At 35.3% G+C, this 18563-nt stretch overlaps 1 protein-coding gene across 1 annotated transcript in view; it reads left to right on the top strand.

Annotated features, from left to right (window-relative positions):
- Positions 1-8592: 8592 nt before the first annotated feature.
- The window catches only part of LOC124716754, a 29529-nt gene continuing 19558 nt past the window's right edge, over positions 8593-18563 (top strand). The window contains exons 1-2 of the mRNA XM_047243297.1: positions 8593-8761; positions 17587-18437. Coding sequence (XP_047099253.1) covers positions 8593-8761; positions 17587-18437 — 1020 coding nt within the window. The remainder of the gene's footprint in view (positions 8762-17586; positions 18438-18563) is intronic.

Genomic DNA, 18563 nt, shown 5'->3' on the forward strand with positions numbered 1-18563 from the left:
AGGCTTGGCCTGACTAACCACCAAGCCCCCGCCAAAAGCTGTTTATGTGAATACTACTCAGCTACCCATGGATAAATACGGTGAGTGCATGGCGTCGCCACCTTGTTGGTCCACTTAGAGGGAACCAAAAGTGTGCAAGAGACGCATGAGGTGACGCCCTGGGGCGATCATAGCAGGGGTGTATCCGCGAAGACAACGCTTTCGTATCTGCTGTCTCCCAGACTCAACAGATGCACCTATCTTTGTCTCCCTCATGACTTCCTGTCAGCTCGTGTTTCAATACCTACGAACTGGAGGCGTCCTACTGGTGACTGTACACCGAACTTGGATAAATATTCATTATGTTTTACCTTGAAATTTTGTTTCAACAGGAAAAGGTACCCCAACCTCGCCTGTCCACTTCTGACTGTCCCGAACAGCTTGGTGTCAGCCTCGTGGGTCCTTCAACTGTTCGATCCCTTTGCAAGCAAAATATTCAACAAATTATGACCTAGTGCCATGACCTGCGATCTGTATTAGTAGGGAACCTGACATCCTAGTCAAGACTGTGCAGTGCACCAGCCACTGTTACACGTTAGCGCCAAGAGCCAGAACAGAACACTCGATGTCAGCCACGATCGGGTCCGTGTACACAGACCGTCCTTACACTGCACCAGCAATGAAGTTCCGACGGCTCTCCACTCGTGTCGTTGCGTGATCTACGCCAGTGGCGCCCTTTGTTGCGCGTACACAAATGTTCCGTCATCGCCTCGAAGAAGAAGCTGCCACCTGATGACAGGCTGCAGAAATCGCTATCGTTGCCATTGCGTTATGGCTTACGCCGTCGATGCTGTGAAGGTCCAGGATCAACGTCAAGGTCTTTCACAGCCAAGTAGTGCGACGCAGCGCGACGACACTCAACCGCCGTTCCTACCACATCCGTCCGCGTCGCCTCCGCCTCTGACGCCGTCTCCACCGTCTCCGACAAGCGCGGCTGCCGCTGCCGTCGCATACATGCTCCCAGTGTCTTTGCAGCCGTCTCTACAAACAGTAAGTTCCACCTGCAATTTATCTTTTGGTGAGCAATTATGTACCCAGTGGCTGTTGTAGGAGTTTCTTTATTTTCATCGTACTCGTTGTACTATTTAGTTAAGTGCCCTCATATTTGTAACCACACCTCCAAAACTATAACGAGGTCATGAAGCATTATAGAAAGCCCATTTCTCAATTTATTTATTTATTCATCTGTAGACAACTTGTGTTGTATGGATGTCGTCAACTGTATACATGGAATGAGTATATACATAATAGTACTTCTGGTAGTACATATTTCTATGGTGCAACTTAATCATTTGTACACAAAACAAATACACACCAATCTTAGTTACAAATAAATATAAATTTATAAATGTATTCTTGCATGGATTACACAAAACAAATACACACCAATCTTAATTACAGATAAATATAAATTTACAAAGGTACTCTTGCATGAATTGAGGTGAACACATGTCATTTACAGTATTCTTTGACAGTATAGTAACATTTATCTGCTAAATAATTTTTTGCAGCTTTCCTAAAGGCATGTATTCCAGTTTCAGCTTTGATCTCCTCTGGAAGTCTATTATACATTTTTAATCCATTAAATAATAAACTATATTGGGTTTTTGTTTTGTTTTTTCGTATGAGATGAAAATGGTGGCAGGATCTAGTCCAGTGTTGGTGTATAGATCTGTTTTGTGTGTACTGGTCAATGTTTTTCTTTATATATATCACAGTCTGAAAGATGTATTCACATGGTACTGTCAAGATTCCCATGGTTTTGAATAAATCAGTACAGTGAGCTCTCTTGCTGCTTTTTGTTATTATTCGTACTGCCCTCTTTTGCAGCTTGAAAATTGCTTGTATGTTCTGCACATTTGTACCCCAGAAGGTTATGCCATAACTAATTATTGAATGCACATATGCAAAATATGTAGTCTTAGCACATGAACTATTACATACTGACATAATTATCCAGAGTGCATGGCAAGCAGTAGCAATTTTCTTTTCTAGTGCTGCAATTGGTCTGTCCAGTTAAGCTGTGAGTCAACATCCATTCCTAGGAATTTTGTGTTTGTGACACAATCTATAAGTTCATCTTTAACTTTTAGGCCTATGCTATTATGTTTTTTATTTATGTGGAAATTAATACTGTTTGTTTTTTTAGAGAGTTTCTTCAGCTTTGTCTCTCAGTTTGTCTGGTAACTCATCACTGATAAGGATGCTGCTATCATCTGCAAATAGTATTGCTTCCCCGTATTTGACACTCTGGGGAAAATCACTGATATATATTAGGAAGAATATTGGCCCTAACACACTTCCCTGAGGGACTCCTATGTTAATAAGTTCTGGTTTGGAAATGTGTTTGTCAATCTGCTGAACTTCGTTTGTGAGATCTCTACACACTGTACCCTATTTTCCAAGTACGATTGAAACCAATTATTTACTGTTCCCCTTATTCCTAGTGCCTCCATTTTGTTTAGTAGTATTTTGTGGTCTACCGTGTCAAATGCTTTGCTAAGGTCAAGGAATATGCCTGTTACATGTTCACCTTCGCCAAGTGCTTCTTAGACAAAATTTGTGAAGTGAGCTACTGCTGAACCTGTGCTTCTTCCTGGCCTGAAACCAAATTGTTCTTTATACAGTAGGTTGTAATTGTTTAGGAAATCCATTAGTCTCCTTTTCATCATATTTTCTATTACCTTGGAAAAGGATGAGAGTAATGAGATGGGTCTATAGTTTTCTATATTTTCTGGATCGCCTTTCTTAAACAGCAAATGCTTTGCTAAGGTCAAGGAATATGCCTGTTACATGTTCACCTTCGTCAAGTGCTTCTTAGACAAAATTTGTGAAGTGAGCTACTGCTGAACCTGTGCTTCTTCCTGGCCTGAAACCAAATTGTTCTTTACACAGTAGGTTGTAATTGTTTAGGAAATCCATTAGTCTCCTTTTCATCATATTTTCTATTACCTTGGAAAAGGATGAGAGTAATGAGATGGGCCTATAGTTTTCTATATTTTCTGGATCGCCTTTCTTAAACAGAGGCAGGACTTTTGCACATTTTAAGTATTCTGGAAAGCAGCCTGCAGTGAAAGATTCATTTATGATGTGTGCCAAAGGATGTTGTATGCTGTCAATGCAGTCCTTCAGTAAGCACACTGGCACTTCATCTAAACCTGCTGTTGTTTTATTCTTTAGATTCTTCACAACCAACCTTACTTCTTCTTAGAAGTCGGTAACAGTAACATTAAGTTATCCATATAGTTCAATTTTTGTTCAGGCTGTTTTTTACCAAACTTTTGCTGTAGCTTGGTAGCAACACTGCTGAAGTACTCATTTACAGTATTTACTAGTGTATTTGGGTTATGTATAATAGCACCATTATGTTTAATTTGAATGTTTACTGTTTTTAATTTATTACTGTTTGTTTCCTGTTTGGTAACAGTCCAGGCGGCTTTAATTTTATTTTCTGCCTTTTCTATAATACTGTCATTGTGGGCTTTTTTTGCATCTCGTAATACTCTTCTGTATATTCTTTTGTATGTGTGGTAGTAGTTTAGGAAACCAGGATCACTATGGTAGTTTTTTAACCTGTTCAGTTGTTTGAGTGTTGCAGAGGATTTCCTTATTCCTTTGGTCACCCAGGTATTTCTTTTGTGTGAGTGTACTGCAGTTTGCACCTTTGGGAATGCTTCATCAAATCTGAATTTAGAAAATTTCTTATTTACACTAGTTTCAGCATACACTTCTTCCCAAGTTATACTGTTTATTTGCTTGGCAAATTCTGATCTGTTTGGTTTGGAGAAAACCCTTCTGTATGTGTATGTCTTAGTTGTATTCTCTATATTTATGTTTAATTTTAGGATTTGACAGGAGTGATCAGAAAGGCCAAGGTTATCTACAATAATTTCACAACTTTCTTTATCTATGTCTGTGATGATGTGATCAATTGTTGATGATGAGTTTTTGGCTATCCTTGTGGCTCTGTTAACTAATGGTGATAACTTATAACAGTGCAATATATTCAAGAATGAGTTACAGAATCTATCTGGGTTTTGTGTGTTTATATTTAAGTCTCCACAAATGAGAACCTTCTCTTAGGATTCGAAGCCATTTCTAGAATCTGGATTAGTTTTGCAGTGAAAGTATCTATCACAACTGGGTGAACGGTAAATACATATTATAGTTAACCTTTGTGCCTCATCTGTCTTGCTTATCTCTATGGCTGATATTTCTATGCGTTTTTCCTCACTTACAGAATTAATATCATTTCTAATTTTATAGGCAATTCCTTGCTTAACATATATACATGATCCACCACCTCTAATGGTGGTTCTACTATAATGACATGCTAGTATATATGAGTTTAAATTTATTAATGTTATTTCAGTTCCTCTACAGCAATGTTCAGTAATGCATGTGACTGAACTGTTTAAAGTTTGTAGTTCCACTTCTAATTGTTGCACTTTGTTTCTGATAGATTGTATATTGTGATGAAAGACTGAGAAACGAGCACAGCTTACCTTGCCTGTATCTTTTGTTTGCATTTTGTTGACAGTGACTGATGCTTTGCGCCGGTTTGTCCCAGTTTTTTTCTCCTCTTGGTGCTGAACCATAAAAAATCCTCCTTTGGAGTGATGTACTTTCTTGTCCTCTGGCTCCTTCTGATGAGATGTGGTTTAGCTGGTGGCTTCTCCATTGGTACTGTCGTTTCTGGTGCTACTTCTGTTGTTGGCTTTGCTGTTGTCTGTCCCACTGTTGCTGTGTCTCCTGTTCTTATTGTTGGTGGTGGTGGTGGTGAAGGTTCTGCTGATGTCAGTTCTGCTGCTGACGAGATGACTGCCTTTGTTGATTTTTCTTGTACTGTGGAATGTTCTATTACTGATAGTGGTATAACAGTTGTTTTTGTGTTGAAGGTGTTTTGAGGTAGTTTTAATTCCTTCATTATCATGTTCGCCAGATATTCTTTCCCAATACTGTTTAACACATTGCAGTCGGGCCACAGATACTACTGCAATCCCTCAGAAGTCGTAGACTTTTGCGCCTTTTTTACATGGCTCCTGACCAAAAGGTAATGAAGGAAAGCAAAACCTTTTAACTGATGTGTGTGTTATCATCCTATATCTAAACATTTGTTTAAAGTTTTTTGTAAGATATCATATATTTACAGAATTATTATATTTTGAAAATTAGATGATTCAGAGGTAGAAAAAAAGTTTGAAATTGCAAGAAATCAGAATTTATTATAAAATAAATGTACAAAATTATTTCATTGAATTTTTACAACTCTTTTCATTGAGTAAAATTTGTCTTTGTGTGATATTGCTTGAAACAGTCAGGTAGACACAATCCTACATTACATTCTTCACACCACCATCTCGTCTCCCTTCTCACTCGTTTGCCAGTACTCCGTGCGCCCTTCTCAGAGCAAACAATGCAATATCTTGATGCATATTTCTTGCTTGTTGTCGATGGGACGTGAGTGGGGAAATGCCTTGCTGTTAGCCTGTTTGCTGCTGAACCCTGCTTTTCATTTTCGTTGACAACTTCGCCGGATTTCTCCAGTATTTGTTTTCCCAGGTTCACCATAAAAGTAAACAAGCTGGTTCGTTTGTGAGAGACAGGCCGAAGTTTCTTGTACAGAATGTAAGAATTGACCACGCACATCATAAATACATGAAAAAATACCTTTTTCCACCATTTCATTGTTCGTCGTTGAAAATAATAGTAGGTCACCAGCTGATCTCCATGATCAACACCAGTTTTATTTTTATTATAATCAAGTATGAGATCAGGCTTCAGTTTTTCTACCATTCCAGCCTTGGATTTTGTCTTAGTAACACTACTTGTCATTCTATGTTTGGTAGAAAGGGCAATCACATCCCTAGTATCTTTCCAGTGAAGTGCTAGCACGGAATTTTTTCTCTTGAATACGATTTCACCTCTTCTTAGTTTATTCTGTTTGAATTCCTGTGGTAGACCTCTTCTGTTTCTCATTACTGTGCCAACAGCAGATGTGCCCTCATCAAACAACTTTTCAAATAATTTTACAGAAGTATAAAAGCGGTCCATGTACAATGTATGACCCTTACGTAGATAACTGTTGCACAAACGTAGCACCACTGAATCTGCACTGTTGTCTTTTTCACCTGCACCGGTGTACACTTCACAGTTCAAAACATATCCTGTTGCTGAATCACTTAGAATGAAAAATTTTACACCATACCTTCTCGGTTTGTTCTTGATATATACTCGAAATCGAATTCTCCCTCTGAATGGACATAAACCTTCATCAACTGTGAGATTCTTGACAGGAGAAAAACTGTTCTTGCTTTTCAGTACAAAGTTATCAAAAAAAGGTCGGATTTTGTGTATAGGATCATGGTTTGGTTGACCCCTTCGTACATAATTGTCGTTGTTATTTACGTGAAGCATAAAGTAAGTTGACCTAAATCTGTCTCTTTTCATGATTTTTGCAGGTAAGGAGGAATCTAGCATTAGGTCATTGCTCCAATAGTCCGTAATATTTGGTTTGTGTACAAGGCACATGTGAATAATTATAGCAAAAAACTGATACATCTCATGTAGCTTCACAGCAGACCAATTGGCCCAAAGCGACCTGGAAGTTATTTTATTTTGCATCCGCAATTTGGAAATTGTTGCTGCAGCGTAGCGGTTTGTTTCTGTCTTTATATTTTTGATAACATTTGCGTCAATAAAGACGCTCCAACAGTCAAATTCAGTGCTTTCGGCGCTCAAAGGTGCCAAGACATTACTTACGCCTTCAAAGAGCGGTAATTGTTGTAGGACATCGTCATTTACCCATTCAACAACGTTGTTTTGGGACAGCTGTTGTTGTATTCTGCCTCTGCCTTTTTGAATGGGAGCTTCACACTCTTCTAATACGTCTGATGGCTCATTTTCATTTTCGGACCACTCGTTGTTACCTTCGAAATAAATGACATAAGTCAGTGAAACTGCCGAGATTATAATTGTGATTCGTAAACACAATGACTGACCATTATAATTACCATCTATTTCAGAAGAACTATTTTCAGTTTGAAATCCATCATCGTCAATTTCAGAACCAGATTCTTCCAACAGCCTCAGAATTTCATCTTCAGTCAAACTGTCCCCCATTTTACGACAAACGTTTGCGATAAAGACAACTACATAAGCACACTGCAAGAATGAATGCGCGGCAATTGTTTTGGCGCCTTTTTTGAGTGACATAGCGCTTAGAGGATGCAGGAACACCATCTACCGGTCGTCCGATGTACTACAAGACCGAAACACTCAACTCCAGATGTCACTGCACGGATATAATGCGCCGCAAACTGAAATAATAATCGAGAAGGCGGCGCTCGGAGAATCACTGAGCGCCGACTGTTACGGCAATAAATGCGCGCTCGTAGTTTCTACGGGCAACGACCGGAATGTGTTAAGTGTAGTCCATGTTGTGTATGGAATCTACAACCTATATTATTTATATTAACACATTTAACATTTTTAAAACGTCTACAGATTTTGGCAAACTGATAGTTGGCTTTTTGTATTTTTGTATTTACACATGATTGGTTATCCAGATCGTGCCGATGTGGTGTATTCACGATTATCACGTTTGTATGCGTGGGGGGTTCTTCAGACACTGTTTAAGATAACGTGTAGCATTTGCAGTTTCATTTTTATATACATCGTTTGAACCTCCGATGAGTTTTACACAGTCTTTATCGTGTAGATTTTTAACCTCTCTAGATTCAGTCGTTTTTATTATTTCCGCTAGTGGGGCTCCCGGTTTTACTATGCTACACAAACTTCTATTAGTTTTCTCTTTAATTTTCTTTGCGAGTCCACGGCCATGACTATCTGAAAGCATGAGTATTTTATTATGCGAGTTATCTGTTACAATGTTTTTCGTTTGAGTGTCTGTTTGTATCGGTATTTTGTGACGTACTTCAAGGTCATTTTGTACCAGTATTGTCTCATGAAGTTCATACGACACTTTATCGCTGTTTCGAGACTTTTTGATGTGTTTAGACTGTTCACTGGTGGTTTTTCTTCCCAAGCGACTCGTAACGGCTCGTTTTACCCTCGCTGTCTACAATTGCGAGTACTTCAAACGAGTTTTCATGCACGAAATTAACGTTGCGGTCATTGTTCACACGATTTAACACTTCTTGTTTGTTGTTTTTAAACGTAGCTTGGTTGTTTTTAAACGTAGCTTTGTTCCAGTTTTTGGAAGCAGGCGAAATGTTTTGCACCGAGTCCCGCGTGTAGCACGTAGCTTGTTTTGGTCGGAGATCATAATTTTCTTCCTTGAGCCATGAAATTTCTTTATGACAGAAGCACTTCGACAATTTTCTGTAGGCTGATAATACGTTCATTTAATTTTGTTGTGACACCATTATCATTCACATAATGACTGTTTTTCACTACGGAGCTGTAATTTTCGCGCACAGTAATATTACGAACACTTGAATCTGTCGCCATGTTGAATCTGGAGGAAGCTTTTCAAGAACAAGCAGAGCGATTAATACAAAAGAACTAATGAATAGAAGAAAATTAATCAGGATGTTAGAGACAAATAAAGAGTTAACCTCCCAAAATGAGATACTCCAAGCACAGGCAACCACCATTAACGCAAATGACGATGCAAGGATAGAAATCGGGGTTCATGCCACTGCTGATGACAAACAGGTTTTAATTCAAAGTTTAGAATTGAAGAAACACCTTGGGGAGAGTAGTATACATATGGCTCACTTTGAAAAATCAATTAAAATATAAAATTTTAACAGTTAAATTTTAAATTCTTGACTTAAAAGACCGTTTGAATAATCGCTAAAATATTAAACAAATGAAAAAGGATTGAGAACGAATATGTTAAATTTATTATTCAAGTTTAATAAATACATTGGTTTAATAATTATAGTTGTAATCATTCGTCTTCATTTGATTGTAACAATAGCTCATCAAATAAAATTATTTTTACATGTACTGGAACAGTTTTAACACAATCTTTTAATCTTGCAATTAGAAAACTTGATTTATGTATGATTTTTAATGATTGATTAGTAAGAGTCATTTCATGAAGATTATAAAGCACCCTTATGGAAACACCAAAATCGTTTAAAGATAATCTTTTATTTACATTTTCACCAGTAACATTAATTTTCTTAAGAATAAAGTCATACTCATTGAAAAAATGTCTTTTGTTCGTTCCTTTTATAAATGAAAATTCAATCGTTTGCGTATCACAGATTTTAATTTAAACATTACATTTGATTTATGTATTTTAGTTAATCTGTCTTTGAGAAGTAATCTGAAAAAAATTGTTCAAGTTCCATTTTTGTAAAGTAATTAGTTACATTAGTTTTATTAAGTTCTTTAATCTTTTCATTATTTTACGTTTTAGTGACTTAATTGTTGAACTACATTAAAGTACTCATGTATTAAGGTTTAGAAACAAGACTGGTTAATTATTTTTCTAAATACTGTTTGTTAACAAAGTCATAAGCTTTTTTGGATCTTTTACTTCAACTAATCTGCTACCCTTAAAATCAATATAATTTGTACTTTTTTTAGAAGCCATAACCTTTTTTGGGTCTTTTACTTCAACTAATCTGCTACCCTTAAAATCAATATAATTTGTAATTTTTTTAGAAATTTTAACTAATTCTTTATTAAACTGTTTAACCGAGTTTTCTAGTTTTGAGTTTACTGATGACTGAAAACTTCTGTTATCTTTAAATTTTGTTTTTCAAAACTATAATGCACCTTTTAATTCTTCAATTCTAACTCTAATTCTTTCTTAATTTTCGGCTGTTGTGATTGAATATATTTGATTTTTGATTGTATTATCTTTATCATCATACAAAGATTAGATAATTCATCCTTAATTTTCGGTTCTAGTGACTGAATACCTTTGATTGCTGACTCTAATACCTTTATCATCTTAATCATTCTTTGTTAATTTTCGATTCTAATGATTGAAACTCTTTGATTTTTTCTAATTCTCTAGTGTCTTCAGGCTAAATCTTATTTCTAAAAACGTCCATGTATTAAAATTACAATTTCATTAAATTTTTAACCATTTGACTTATAAGTAAATATCTAAATAATTTACTATTTCTTTTGGTATATTTCTGTCAAACATATTGAAAGCAAATTTCATAACTTTCGATTTATAATTATAAAACTATAGTGAGTACCAATAATGTCTAAATTAATGATTACACATGCTCTTTCCAATGTTTTATCAGGTAATTGATCACCCATGAATGCCCCACAAAAGTGTTTAATTTTTAACTGTTTAACTAATTCTTCCAGCTCATATGTTACCTACTACACCATATAATTCTTCAATATCAAAATTAAGTAAATAATTATTACTTTTTTGATTATTTGCAGATTTGTTTTACTTTTTTCAGTCCTGTTCCTTTCTTTTCTATCGTAAAATTACTTCTTTTTTTCTTTTAACTTTTTATCATTTTTTCTATTTTATGAACAGATGAAACAAGCTAAAAACTACCCTCAATTAACAAACCAATTGTATCCAAAGAAGCCAATACAACTGGTAAAAATCCACCTTCATGTTTTGTTAATCTAAAAGCTTCTCCTATTTTGCAACTGATATTCAACAATTTTTTTGCAACAAAAGTCCTAATGCAATGAGTAAATTTATACCGATTTCTTTATTTCTCTTTTTTTGAGTATCACTTAAAAATTATCGATACTGCTTTATTATTCACTGTTTAATTTAACTTTAATTGATTTCCATTAATTTCACTTCTTGGAAGTACAGTATTATCTGTAGTAATGGTATTCATCTATACGGGTTAAAAAATTAAAAATGATTTTATAGACACCATCCATTTTCATCAGTTTCAATACCTATTCATAATTTTCCATTTCCTCTAACCAATGTAGAAGCCAATTTTTCACCAATCAAAGAATCAGCAGAATACATTCTCTCTTTTGCAGTTAACTGAAGTTCTTTATCAGATTCTTGTTTCGTTCCAAATCTTTATTATTTTTACAAAAATTTTATGTTTGTTACAAGCTTTGTCTAATAGATTAATTCTCTTATCACTTCTTGATAATGTTTCTTTGAATCTTGTTCCAGGACCACAATAATTTTAACCAGAAATATATCAAATTAAAAGGTAATTTATTAATTAAAGTATTAACTAATCCCTTTCCATATTGTTCTGATTTACATAACAGTAAGACTGTTCGAAAGCTAAGTATGAAATTCTTTTGGATTATTAATTATAAACTCACTAAATTTATTTGTTAGTTTTTGTTATTCCAAATTTTTCATTGTGATAATTTTTATTTCCAGATATTTCAACACCATGGTTAACCGTTAATCTATTGGTTAACTTACGAAAGTCGTTCATTTATTCATATTCGACTGGTTTTTCTTTATATTTCTCCACTAAACCTTCACCATTTTTTTCTAATGAAACGCCAACATTTCTTTCAGAAAACTAGGTAAATATTTTTCAACAATTGCTTTTATCGATTTATTTTATTTATTTCCTTTATTTATTTTATTTGAATGTTTTCGTTAGATACTGCATTTGAACTTAATATTGTCAATCAACAGAATCAAATTTCTTATGCATTAGGGGCATCTAAAAAGAAATGAGACAGAGACATAATTACAGAAACCGGTACCTTTATGTTAGAAGTTTTCACCCTGGCTGTTGAGACGCTTCTCCCACTGTGACATAAGGTGATGTGAATCGTTTGCCACTCAGAGTCTTTTTAAAGTTACCAAAAATGGCGGAATCATAAGGAGAGAGGTCCAGACTGTATGGAGGCTGGCTGAGAACTTCCCATTTGAATTTCTACAGGAGTGCCGCGACTGTGTTGGCCATATGAGGCCTTGCATTGTCGTGGAGCAGGATGACCCCACGGGTGAGATTACCAGGTCGTTTTGATTTCATCGCTTGATGAAGGGTGGTCAATGTATGCGAATAATGCTGGGCATTCACTGTTGTCCCATGCTCCAGGAATTGAATCACAAGGGAACCATCTTGGTCAAAGAAGAATGTCAGCATAGGGGCAAAAGATTCACATCGGACGACGACGCCCAGCTGCAGGTGTGGAACTGGTTAACATTGCAGAACAAGAAATGTTATGAGACAGCCATTCACCACCTTGTGACACAGTGGGAAAAGTGTCTCTACGGCCAGGGTCTATACTTCTATCATACAGGCACTGGTTTCTGTGGTTTTTCCTCTCACTCGTTTCGCCTTCAACGCCCCTTACAAATCATAAACAGTAATCTGTTTTTTGTTAAAAGATTCATTAATCGATGTGTATTCTCATATTCTTTATCGCCATTTCTTAAGTTTTGCCATTGACTACAACTGATTATTTACCAATATATTTAAAAGTGCCAACAGGTCTTAATCCAAAATCTGTATTTTAACTGTGGTTTCTAATATTATTACACAAATATATATTTTTTTAAATCTTTGTTTTTAACTTTTTCTGTTTTTAAACTCTTCATAATTCCATAAAAACGTTATTTCTGATTCCCTTAACGTACAATAACACTGTTAACTTTCATGTTGTTTAATTAGGGGAGTGTTGTTAAATTTTTCTAAATAATTTGATTAAATGAACCAATTGTTTGTCTAGTTCTTTATTTTCTTCAATTTTTTAAAAACTTTTCCTCCTATACATTAGACTGTATCAACAATAGCTTGTTTTCTATTTTTTTCATTCCTGTTCTTGCTTGTTTTTCCATTTTTAACTCTTTTTTAACATTTCTTTTATTTTTCCAATTCCTCTAGCTGTTTTAACAACATTTATGTCTTACTTTGAAGGATGATTGTATTTTGTAAACATTTATTGAAGGTAAAAAACAATGATCAATTATGCTTTACATTTTTATTTTAACATTATATGATTATTTTCAAAATATTTATAATAGTGAGATTATCACTAATTCTTTTGGTATTTATGAATATGTTTGACTTAAATGAAAACAACCTCTTCCTTTATATCTATCTCTCAGTAAAATATTCTCAAACTATATCTTTTCATCAAATTTATTTTCAATTTCTCACACCTTTTTTATTAATTCTTAATATTTTGGTTGATCTTACCTTTTAGAATAAATATTCAAGTGAGCGATTTTATTTCATTTAAACTGTCCAGGTGCTAGAATATAATTATTGATTATTAATGTGGTTTTCCAAAATTGGTTGGAGTAATTATCGAGCACCAAATATAACTCAGTAGAGGCTTACCTTTGTTTATTAATCGGTCTCTTTTCGGGTATTCTTGTTTTCGATTCAGAATGAGGTTTCATTTATTTATGTAATTCTTATTAATAATAAATGAGGTGTCTTTTCCAGTTGAGTGATAATTCATCTGGCCTTAAAAAAAAGAATGCATCTACCCCTCAGAAATACTTATGAAACTGTTTCACTAGATGGTTTATATACAACTTTCCTAGCAGGAAATGTTATATTGAAAAATAATTAGCAGTATTGCTATAAAGATATAATAGAAATTCCTGTTGGTCAATATAGTTTGAAAAAGTTTGAAAAGAATATTCATTCAGAAAACCCAGTATACATATACAGAATGTAAAATTTTAAATAGAGTTACTACTGAAAGAGTAATTTTGGATTAAAAAGACAGTATTGATCAAATTTTGGGTTTTAATGGTCTAATTATTGAACTTATGCAAAAACAGTTGGCAGTAATTTACCAAAAATAATATCATTTGAAATAATAAATACAAAGTTTAACCTAAACAACGGAATGTTTGTGAGAAATACTGATCATTTTCAATGAGAAACTAATATTATTTCTCCACTTAAAACAAATGCTGAATTTGGAGGATCAATAATTTATGAACCAAAATATGTTATAAATGAACCAATTTTTGATAGTATTCAGAATTTATAAATTACTGTAACTGACGAAAATAACGATTGAACTTTACAGTTCAAATGTTACAGTTATTTTAAAAATGATTTTTCCCTTAAATGAATAATATTGAAGGTTTCCAGTGTTTCTTTTTTCCCTTAAATAAAAAAAACAAAAGTAATTTAAATATTCAAAACATGGAAATTAAAATTAATGTTAATATTGGAGACTGATTTATTCATCATAATCATTCACTATTGTATTTCAACTTCAGTATTATTGGGAGTGAGGGATAAGATTATCCAATTTACAATGGAAAACCTAATAAAAATTAATTTTTTAGAAAAACTGTTTAAAGTTATTGCAATCTAAGAAGGATTCAACATTCTGTCCAGAATACATATCCATTCATTTCTACATAGGTTCTAATCCGATTACCTTCGTTTCTATCAAATGAATTAATTATGGAAGGACATATTCTTAATAAACGAAAAATAAAAAGCAAAAAAGGGGAGTACTTTATTCATTAGAATTTTTTGGTATATTTTTCAAAGATTACAAAAAAGTAGTTTAGGAAGAAGATTTAACACTAATTTTCGCTCTGAGTTCAGGTTCTGGTGATCTGCTCTTAGATGTTTGATAAAAATTAATCTGGAGTTGAAATAAAAGCTACACTTCCAAAAAAAAATAAAAGTGTAGTAAAATCGATTGCAATACTTGTTAACTGCAATATTCACTTGAACTGGAAAAAGAAAGGGTGCAAAAACCGAAAATTCCCGAATCTTTCTTTGAATCTAAAACTACTGAAACTGCGAAATTAAGTGGAAAAAGAAAATTTGATCTATATGTTACTAATTATTATAATTTTTAGAATTTGATATGCCTTCTTTTTGTTTTGTTATTTTCCAAAAGAAACGAAAAAGTAATCAGTTAATTGATTCTTCTTTATCTGATCATGTTACGTTACAAAAATTGTATATAAAGAATGATAGAGGGCCAGTTGTACAATCTCGGGATAGCTTACCTTGGAACAGGCTAACCACTGAGTAATACGGAATGCAGTATACATCGTCATTTTACTGCACTGTTAGTTATTCCCATAATGGCGTTCATGTCGAGTTAAGTTAGCGACAACTTAAGAGCACTCTGGGCATTATTGCGTACGTCATTTCATATTTATGTATTAGCGGTGTCTAGAAATAGCATGGAGTGATAAACGTTCCAGAATGCAAAACTTTTCGCTTGAAGATACCTTGAGGCTGGTAGATATTGTGAATGAGTTCAAGAGTATAATAGAAAACACAGACACTGTTGCAGTCTCATTCATTGAAAATATTAGTGCAAAACATTTAACTAAACTAGTAAGGTACATATATGTATAACTTCCTATCTTGAATTTAGCTAAATGATTGGCTATTTCTTATTTGACCACTAAGAGATCTTCCTAGATTTCTGAATAAAGTATACGAAAAAATATTCAACAGTTTCCATTCACAAGCGACTTTACATAGATCGACAGAGCAGTTACAGCAGACATACAATGATTTATTATTACTATTTAAAGGAAGAAACACGTAAATATTAAGCACAGGAAAGGTAGTAGGGGCTGTTGATTCTTGTCGCCCGATATGTGAAGTATAAGTTCCAGACTGTGTACAAGAAGTACCCGATTTGATAGAGTTTGTAACGGAACTGAAATGATGGTGGGCTGACAGTAATTTGGAGCCCGCGCGTCGGAAACGGGCGCGCTGGTGTGAGACTGCCAGGGAGTGCACCCTGATGCCATCTATTGACGAAACTGGGAATTAGCACTGCCTCTCAGACAATGCACTAAGCTCTCGGAGTCAAATGTATTCTTTTTCTTGGTAATTATAAGCTATTACTGTATGATTTAATGTTATAAAGCGCTAGTAGTAAATTATTATGACTGGTATGAACTCCAGGGTAATAAATATAAATATTCTTAAATACTAAATGATTTCGGTGAAAAGGTGGTAGGGGAATGCCCCACTCTTGGTGATACGAGCGTAGCTAGAGGTAGCTGGAGACACAGGGACTGAACAAGAAAAGGGCCTGGGGAGTGTTGACGTGATGGGACGTGCGTAACTGTGCAACAGCGAAGAGGCGAACATCGTCGCCGTTTGTGGAGTAGAACGCGACGAATGGTTGTCGAAGCCGTCTCTATGCCACTGGTGCTGATTGTAAGAGTTCTTGCGCCCAGATTTTATGGCGGACGTGCAGTAGCTTATACGCCAGCTACAGCTCGTAGTTCCAACCACCATTGAGGGCATGAGGCGTGAAGAGCTGCGTTAGCCACATGCATCTCACCACCAGCACCGACACGTCTACCCAAGGCAAGACTGCTTGCAATTGTTAAGTCGAACTTCGCATACATGTAAAAGGAGAATACCAGTTTTCTTTTGTGCAAGTGCAGAAGGCAGAATATAGTAATGAGTAAAATTACGACGCATGTTGTTCATTGTAAAGTGTAGTAACCTGAAACATAGTGTAGTGAAATCAGACTGAGGCCACCATCGCCTCTTTCATTTACAATTCTTTTGGGTGTAGAATACTTTAGCGTATAAGAATGTTGAAAAGAGCAATGGTCACACCAGAATGAGTCTCCTATTTATAGTTACTTAAATTTTTCTGAGTAACCTTTCAAGTAAAGTCACTTAACTAATTCTATATCAATTGTCCAAAGAGTAATATCCCAAAATCATTAAATAAGTTGAAGGGTAGAAGTTTGTTAACCTAAGTTGCTTAAATTGTCTTGGTGGTAATTACCAAGCCAACTCTCAGAAATTGAGAGAGTATTTGCTTTGTAGAATCACCTAGAATGATCAGAAATAGTAATATTCAGAATTAAGTTTAAATTCAACTCAAGCCGTTTCACTTTGAAACGAGCCAAAAAACTGATTTATTCTTTTGCTCCTTCAGAGCTGGCGACCGTAGTTATAAGTATTTTCAGGAGGATTCGACGGTAAGTCTGCTGCTCTCGTCGTGCTGATAGGATTACCCACTGCTGCTAGCAGTGGTGATTGGATACATAAGCTCACTACCAAGTTAAGTGGGTCAGGTAGGCAGTGTTACCGTGTGAACTGTAGGGCACTGTAGGCCGTGGATCGAACCCGTTCAATCATCACAGCTCTTTGGGAAATAGTCCGGTTAGGAGTGTGCTAATCATTAGGTAAATACTGGCGAGTAACGGTCAAAAATGTATACGCAAGTGAATTTAGCAAGGTCCATGTAGCACCTAGTTAATGTGGTGCAATGGCGAGGGTAGGAGTGGAGTAAAAGTGAGCTGAGCTTGTGGCAGCTGTGCTGTTTTCAAAGATTAATAACGTGAATTCACTACTACCTCTTACCATTAGGGCTGAGCTATTTACAGTTAAAATACGTAGCAGTAAGCGCAAAGGCGTGACAGCTACAAGTCCGTATTGGCTTTATACATACGGAAGTAGGAAGCGGGTCATTCTGTCAGTGGAGGGGGTTAAAACAACCGAGTCAGTTGAGAACATACCCCATTTACTGATGGAAAGATTCGGCGATTCGGTCGCATGTGGCGACCGTGACAGGACTTACCAAGTTTGTAGAATAATGGCTGCAATAAAAGTGTTTTATATAAACTTGTAGTTTCAAGAAAATTTTAAATTTAAAATTCTGTTGTAGACAAATATACCACAATTGGTAAGTTCAAGACGACAACCTGCAAAGCAGCAAAAGAAAGTCCAATAGTAGGAGTTAAACAAGTAGTACTTGGTTTAATAAACATTTCTATTAGGCACGAAATACCCCAGCATAAGATGGAGTCGAATAGTAACAAGCAAGACGAAAACATTACAAGGTCAGACCCAGAGTTAGGGACCATAGATACTGTTGTAGGGTTGGAAAATCCTATAGATGAATCCACACCCACAAAACAGGAGGAACGGGAAGTGAAACCAAAGGTAGTGAAAAGTGAACCCAATGTATCTGTGGATGCAAGTCACAAGGGAGAGGATATGGAATTAACAAGTTTGTTAAATAGGATGATGGCGCAAATTCGAGAAGGGAATGCTAGTTTGAAAGCAGAAATGGCTAGTCATATATCCCAACTGGATGAAAACCTATCTGGTAAAATAAAAGCCAGTTTAGATGTTTTGAATACGCAAAGCCATCGTATCACAGAGGTAAACAAATCAGTAAATAGCATTAGGGCTGAAATAACAAATGTTCAGAGAAAAGTCACAGAAATAGAGAAAAGATTTGATACCGAAATTCAGAGAATAGAGAAATCAGTGGAACCTTTGGTTAGTGAAAAATTAGAACCGACAATTGAAAGTAAATTACAGGTGATAGTACCAGTTGTAAAGAAAGAGATTGTTGGAGAAACGGCAGCTGATATTGAAACACTGCGCAATACCATGTTGAGTTTTGATGCATGTGTGCAGGAGCAGGAAAATACACTGCGTAATGAGATAAAATTGTTAAGTCAGCAAGTTCAGAATCAGACGTTCCTTAACTGTAGTGGTATCCCATTGGTAATGCAAAAATCAGAAATACTGAGTAGGAAGGAAAAATACGATCCTCAAAAGAAACAAGGTGGATGGCATCCAATGGATTTTATAAAAAATTGTGAACGTGTCTTACCAACAGACATGTCGGAT

This window comes from Schistocerca piceifrons, chromosome 9 (assembly GCF_021461385.2).
Source record: "Schistocerca piceifrons isolate TAMUIC-IGC-003096 chromosome 9, iqSchPice1.1, whole genome shotgun sequence".
Taxonomy (NCBI): domain Eukaryota; kingdom Metazoa; phylum Arthropoda; class Insecta; order Orthoptera; family Acrididae; genus Schistocerca; species Schistocerca piceifrons.